We start from the raw sequence: 7,951 nt of genomic DNA, 5'->3' as shown, positions 1-7,951 counted from the left end.
AAATGAGTTTAAAGGTTGTTTCATTAGATAATATTATCAGTCTGGTTACTGTTATGTTATTCAATTAAGCTGCTTTCACTGTTTATTATCTGTTTCAGTGTTTATGTACTTTGTTTCAGGTTGCAGCTCTTGTTCAATGCTTAAGCAAAGAAAGTTTAGAACACTTTGATAAACAAAAAAATTATTTGATTAAACAAAAATCAGACTATGTTGAAATGTTAAGTAAACTTGCTCCATTTCTTGAAATGACACTGAACTTTGCTTGCTGTATGTCTCCTCAAGTGTCTCAACTTCAAAACATTGCTAGTATGGGAAAGGTATTTTTTATTGTATACAAGATGTATTACTAACCTAAAGTAACTTACTCGATTATTGAAAGTTATTATAATTTTATACTATAATATTCTTTAGCTGGTTTAGTTGAGCATTTTTTAGGTAAACTGTTAAAAGGCTGTAGTACATGAACTATAGCTGAACATTAACTATAATAGAAATTAACAATTATTATTCAGGATATTATTGAATCAATTCAAAACATGGAATCTTCACGCAAAGATGTAACTAACAATCTTTACGTGGAAATTGGAAACTTTTTGTTTCTTAGTGACTCAAAAAACAAGTCTGTCAAGGCTCCATTCAACAATTTTACACTGATTCAAGAACAGATGGAATTCTCTAACAAACTTTGCTTTGATCAGGTATCAATTGATTAAATAAAATATTGAATTTTGCAAAATTATAAATTATAGGAAGAAAAGGTTTAAAATTGAAAGCTTAATAAAATAAAACTAATTTATAGTACTATAAAATTTTACAGTTGACTAAACTTGAGTTTAAGATTTGCAAGTTTAATAATTTTTAAAAATTGTAAATTAGAATATCATTGCTCATAATCTTGAAAATTATGAGGAAACACTGAAGATCTGGGGAACTCTAAGCAATCCTTTTCCAGTTGGTATACAATGTGGTATTGGCCCAGATAGTTATTTTGAGCAGCGAATTATCAAATTAATAAATCCTTATCTTCCAAAGATTGATGAAGCCCAACTGACTAAGTTATTTTCAGGTATTTTATTGAATTTAAGAGATTTACAAAAAGTAAAAAAAACTCAAATTTTGATCGGAATATTACCTAAATTAAGTTTTAAAACTGATTTAACTGAGTGTTGAGGTCAGATATGTTGAGATATTATGTTATCAGTGAGATATGTTGAGTGAATTATCCTTGGTGTCTAATTTAATATAGTATATGTCTAAATGAAGTTTCACTTTTCCAGAAAAAAACAACCTTTTAAGACTTCGACTAACTGGTATTAATCTTGACTGCATTGTTATTGAAAAATGTAATTTTAATCTTGGTTTTCCATTTGGAAATAATGTTGACAAAGTCCGAATGAGCATGACAGCTGATGATTCTAAAGACGTTGTCCAATTAGACCAGAACTTGGACATCAATGATGATATCAGCATGTCAGACCATGGAACTGAAATCATTGTTACAACTCTTTTTGGAAGCTGTCACTACCAACTAAGAAAAGATCAGGTGATTTTATTTTTTTTTTAGTTTTAATATTGTAAAGTTAAGACTATAAGACATACTTTTAACCTTATTTTGAAACTATAAGGACAGGGTATTAGCCAGCCTGATGACATCATGTATAATTCCCAATTGGGATAAAATTTTCAAAAGTTCAAAAAATCATAGTAAAAAAAGAAATCCTATATTTAGGTGAGATTTAAGGTGTTACGCTAGACACCACTTAAAAACGTAATTAGTATGCATGATGAAGTTTTTAACTTGATCGATTTTTTTGATTTAACTTGATCGATTTTTTTTAGTGTGAAAAAATACGTTGTCATTAACAAGCAAAATCATTCATGTGAAAGTAAAAAAAACTTTTTAGTTTTTATTTTTCAATATGTTCAATAATTTATTTTTTAAATTTATTCTTAGTATTAAAAAACTCTTTATTTACACTTTTACTGTTTATATTAAGTTAGTTAAGTTACAAAAAGCAGATTTCTAAACAGTAAATAATAGGGGAGACCGGGGTTAGTTGGAATGTTTTTTTTTATTTGTGAACTTGTGGCCAAAATGCAAGTATTTTTTGAAATTTTTTTTATTGCCTTGATACTACTTACTAAAGAACATAATATTCACTAATAATGATTAAATTTAATTATGTAGTTTTTAATATATCTTTGATTAGAGAGCTATAAAAAAATGTTCCAACAAACCCCGCCATTGGGGCTAGTTGAAACATAATATGAAAGTTTAAAATACGGTATGTTTAATAATAAAAAATACACTTTAACATAACGCAAGTATATTATATGTACATATATATATATATACATACATATATATATATATATATATATATATATATATATATATATATATATATATATATATGTATGTATATATATATATATATATATATATATATATATATATATATATATATATATATATATATATATATAAAAATCTATATCTATATATCTATATATATATCTATATATATATATATATCTATATATATATATATATATATATATATATATATATATATATATATATATATATATATATATATATATATATATATATATATATATATATATATATATATATATATATAGATATATATAGATATAGATATATATAGATATAGATTATAGATATATAAATCAGTCTTCAGCACAGAAGTCACAGATGTATTTGGCAGCATGTGAATCTGTACTTAAACATGCCTTGTGAGCCCAAAGTTAATGCACAGAGCACATAATCCACTTTTCTACCAGATTGGACTCACTAAACAGTTTTCGGCAGTATATGCATGCAAGTTTTTTTGTCTCGCATTTTCTTTTAATAACCTTATTATTTACAGAATAGACTCTTTTTGGTGTAATTTTTGTAAGTATTTTCTTTTCTGGCACTTTCTTTACAGTTTTTGTCTTTATCTTCTTTTCTTTTGCTACTTTTTTTCTGGCAATCTTGTCTTTCTCTGGTGTATCTGTTAAAACGTGAGTCCTTCCTTTTTTGGAGCCAGTTCTTTTTGAAACTCATGGTTTTGAAACGTCCAATATTGGCAGAGTGCTTTCAAATTCTTCAAAAATTTCTTGTGGGGTTTTTGCTTCATCTGCTGGTGGAGTTTTAGAAGTCCTGGAGTTAATGGTCCGATATGCTCAGTATTATCTGGTTCTACATCTGAATAAAGGCAAAATATCACAATCAAAATTTATATAAAAAATCACAAATATTCTTCTTCTTATTATTATTATTACCAGTAGCCAAGACAGGAAGTTCTTGACTGGTAATAGCTAAAGCAGAAACTTCAAACTGTACCATAGTCACTGCTGGTTCTAAGCGGTCTGTAACTTTTGAAGGCATATGTTCGACATCCAAAAAAATTTTGCAATCAAATGAACAGATTCCTCTGACTTTAAACCCTGCACATATGTTTTTCATTGTCATTGCCAGAGGAAATGCATAGTGTACACAGCTTGGAATGTCATAAATAGTCATTGTTTTGCCTTTATTTGCATTCATCCATGTGTCACAGGCAGTGTTGAAGAATTTTTTAAAAGGAAAGTAGACAGATCTGTCTAATAAATGTGCGATTCATGATTGTCAAGTAGTGATAAAGCTGGTTGCTGGGGGTGCATTGTATGTGACTCACAAAGTGCTTCATGAACAACAAAAAACTCTGTCCATTCATCAATCCGGATGGATTCACAGTTGCATCCTGTTGGACCATCATAAACAAAATGGCCATGAAAATTTACTCTAGGAAAAATAAGCTGTACAACCTGTATTATCCACATTATCATATCTGTTGTGGTAATGCAGTGTTTTGTTAGTACCAAATTCAGATCGTCGAAAAATAAATTCACATTATATCTGTTAAAGCTGGTGGCACGACTCAGCGATGTAGCATCAGGCGTTCTTATTGCAAGATCTGGTTTTCTTTTTAGAAACAAAGAAAGCCATTCTTCCCTAGCACGCTCGTTCTTTTCCCATGAAAGAGGAATTTTGCATTTAGTTTTTTTTGCATAATTTTAAACAAACTTTTGCACTTCTGCAGGAGTGAGGCCATAGTATACACGTGAAGCCTCTAATATGTACTTCACAAGCGCATTCTCTTCTTCTATAGTAAAAACATGTTGTTCTGTTGTTATTGTACCCCACAGTTAAACTGGTCATGGTGCTTGGTATCACCTTTACTTTGATGTAGTATCTTCTGAGTATCGCATGAGGAATGCCATAGTCTGCTGCAACTCCTCAGCATTTCAGATGTCATATCTTTTGCTGGTGTCTTTTGTTTATAATAATACATTCTAAAAATAATTTATTAATGCTGATAACTCTTTCACTACTGCAGTTTACAAAATTTCTAATAGCCGTGACTGCAAATAGTTTTCAAGAAAAATTAGAATTGTATATTGAAAAAATAATTTAAATTTAAACAACAAACTTCTTTGAAAAACTAAATAAAAGAACTTTTAAAATGTTTAAGTTTTAAACGCACAACATTTTATGTATTTTAGTTCTTGAAACCTTCATTTCTTGTTTGTAATAATAAACTAGTCGTTAGTGGGCACAAAAGTTCGATGTTTCAACTAACCCCATGTTCCGACTAACCCCAGTCTCCCCTATAATTTAAAATACGTTAGTAACGTTTTTTTATTAAAGGAATTAAAATACTTTCAATAAACTAAATTTTCTGGTAAAGTATACTGGAAATAACAACAACAACAAAATCAAAAATGAAACTTGCGATGAAATTTTATTATTATTTTTGTTACTGTAAATCATGTGCGGAGTGTTGCTACATCGACTATCTTATAGCCTGACTCGCAACCAAACTGCTGCTACATCGACTGAGAAATAGCCTGACTTGCAACAGAGTGCTGCTATATCGACTGACAAATAGCCTGACTCGCAACAGAGTGCTGCTACATCGACTGAGAGTTTGGTTGGGGCAGGCAGTCTATCAATTATTAAAAAAAAAATTCGGGTCTTGCATTTTAATTTTAATTTTTGTCAACAAAATACGGAAAAACTTTCTGACAACGAGTTAAGAGTTCTATATATATGTGTGTGTGTATATATATATATATATATATATATATATATATATATATATATATATATATATATATATATATATATATACACAAAAGTTATCTTTTTTTTTTTAATTTATAAATACAAACTTGAAAATTAAGTTTTGTATTTGTAAATTTAAAGGTTAATTTTTTTTTCAATATCTTTGCTTCCAATAAGGTTGCAAGCAACCAGTATTAGAGTTGGAAGTTACTGGAAGAGAAAAAATGAAGTTTGTAGAGTAAGATAATGATTGACAGGCAACTTAAAAGATTGCAAAATATATAAGAATCAGGAACTTTTGTATTTAAATAATTTTTTTAACTTAAATACTTAGTATGCTAGATATTTAAATGCAGAAATTAAATTTACTTGCTTCCCTCATGTGGTGAACAAATCTCACTCTGCCCCTTAAATGCCTTTGTTGCTTATTTAATTATTTTAAAATAGTTAATAGTAATCAAAGGAGGTTGGGAAGGAGTTATTTGGAATTAACTGTATTTTAAAACTTTTAGTTTTAAAATACTAAAGTATTTAAAAACTTAAATATTCAAAAACTTTTCATACAATATATAGAGCTTTTATCGACAGCCATCAATTAAAAACAAGAAAAAAGCCAAAAAAGTCAATTCAGCCAAAAAAAGTCAATTCAGCCAAAAAAGTCAATTCAGCCAAAAAAGTCAATTCAGTCAAAAAGTTACGAGAGGATAGCGGAAACTGTCAAAAAAGTTTTGTTAAAAATTTAATACTATCAAGTATACTTTTTTTATATTTATAATTTAAAAATGAAAATGAATATAAAAGAAGACAATATATGTAAATAATTGTTTAAACTTTTTAAAACTGTATTTAAAAACTTAAAGATAGACAAAAGTATCAAATTCATTCATTCCAATTTTAATTGGAAACAATTTTCTTTCGTTCTAGTTTTTGTTTTCAACTTCAGAGAAGCAATTTAAATATGAAAAAGCTTAAGAAGATTGCTCAGAATGAAACATTGATTATTTATTTTATAATTTTAAAATTTGAAAAATTTCATATTTAAAATTTATAAAATATAAATATACTCTATATATAAATATATTCTAAAATAGAAGTATATATGTTATGAATATAACCCACCAAAAAAAAATCATTTCAAAGATATTCAAGTATCTAAAACGTGTAACCTTAAATCGTATGCCATAATTAAATTGAGCCATGGGTGTGGGCGTGGGCGCAAGCCATGGGTTGCCTTAGACTTTTTTTTAAGTGTCAGAATGCAATGGCTTTTTTTTTGTTAAAATATGTCCAGGGCTCAATTTAATTTTTTGAAAGGTCCTGGGCAAGATGTCCTATCAAAACATGTTTGGGTCGGACAGTGTCCGATCAAATTTTTAAAATATAATTTTTATGGTTTTACAGAACCCAGTTATGCAATCGAAATCTTTTGTCATGTTATTCAGTTTATTTAACATTAGTCTAGTAAAATTGTAGTTTTTTTTTCTTATTATTTAGAATATTTCATAGCAGATTTTTGTTTTTTAATAAAACAGTTTCAAATTAATATTGTATGTTTTTTTAGATAAACTTTTAAATAGATTTTCACGCTGTAACTGACAGCGCTTTTTGTTGTTGTTGTTTGTTTACAATTTGATAACTGCTGTTTTGATGTAAAATAAACGCATTATGTGTAGATTAAATGTTATATTTAAATTTTTTTTTAGTAGATATGTATATTTTAGGATAAATTTAAACGCTTAAAACTATTTTTCCATGCCTTTCTAAAAATCTTTTAAAAGATAATTTTTTTAAGTTGCTTTAAATTATGAGTAAGTTAAATTAAGTCTTCCCATGATTTAATTTCTTTTTTTTGTTTCTATCTTTACAAAGAATTGTTTAAAAGTTTTTTATTTTTAAACTTGACTTACTAATTAAAGCATGAAATGATTAAAAATTACAATTTTAAAAAGACTACGTTATTTTTTTAAACAATTTCTTTTGCAACTTTTTAAAAGAAATGTTAATACAACTAACAAAAATATATATATATTTTTTCCAATATTTAATTTCACTTTTCAATAATTTAAATAAAGTTTATTTATTTATTAAACAATCAGTAGAAGTAATTTGTAAAAGCGTTTTGCGTAATTTAACTTAATCAGTTTAAAAGATGAATTTTAAAGTAATTTCTTTCAAAAACAATTAAACACGTAATAAAAAGTAATTTTAACTTCAAGTTTTTTTAGTTTTATTTTAAAGCTAATTTATTTTCTTTTTCGTAAGGAATTGTTTTGCTTATTCTTTTAGTTTTTTCATTTTTTTTTCTAGATTAAGTTTAGCTTAATGTCTCTTTTTTCAGCGCGTTTCAGAAACATTTAAATCATCAAAACAGTCCTGGTCAAGTTGTAACAAAAAAAAATCATTTGCGTGGTCAGCAATAGCATTCGATTGCACACCATTCCTGTCCAAGCTTGTCCGAATTACTTTATAAATTGATTGGACAATCAATTTGACCATTAAATTGAGCCCTGATGTCATTCTTTTCTTTTTTTTACAGCTTCGAGAGTTAAATGTTTTGAGTGTGAGCCAGTTTATGCACAATAACAATGTTTCAAAGCTAATCAAAATGGCGATTCAACGTGGAATAGGAATGGCAGAAATTAATCAAATTAGTTCTGGATTTAACCAATCGGTACTCATTTTAATTAATTATCTAATATAAAGTTGCATAACTAAAAGAAATTAGATTTTTATTGTTTTTTTTAATCATTATTCAGTGACATTGTTCTAATAATAAGAAATAGAAAATATTATACACAAAGCACAGCAAGCAACATTGTACAAAATTTACAAAAA

At 27.1% G+C, this 7,951-nt stretch overlaps 1 protein-coding gene across 6 annotated transcripts in view; it reads left to right on the top strand.

The window, feature by feature from the left end:
* LOC101241641 (uncharacterized) overlaps positions 1 to 7,951 on the top strand; it is a 79,576-nt gene that overhangs the window by 51,201 nt on the left and 20,424 nt on the right. For all 6 annotated transcript variants that reach the window (XR_010637360.1, XM_065792137.1, XM_065792140.1 and 3 more), the window contains 5 exons: positions 120 to 317; positions 513 to 698; positions 877 to 1,066; positions 1,278 to 1,543; positions 7,653 to 7,787. Coding sequence is in view for 5 of the 6 variants with exons in the window: in XM_065792137.1 (XP_065648209.1) it covers positions 120 to 317; positions 513 to 698; positions 877 to 1,066; positions 1,278 to 1,543; positions 7,653 to 7,787 (975 nt within the window). In the remaining variant the exon portion in view is untranslated. The remainder of the gene's footprint in view (positions 1 to 119; positions 318 to 512; positions 699 to 876; positions 1,067 to 1,277; positions 1,544 to 7,652; positions 7,788 to 7,951) is intronic.

Source organism: Hydra vulgaris, chromosome 03 (assembly GCF_038396675.1).
Source record: "Hydra vulgaris chromosome 03, alternate assembly HydraT2T_AEP".
Taxonomy (NCBI): Eukaryota; Metazoa; Cnidaria; class Hydrozoa; order Anthoathecata; family Hydridae; genus Hydra; species Hydra vulgaris.
This window is presented reverse-complemented; position numbering and strand designations above follow the sequence as displayed.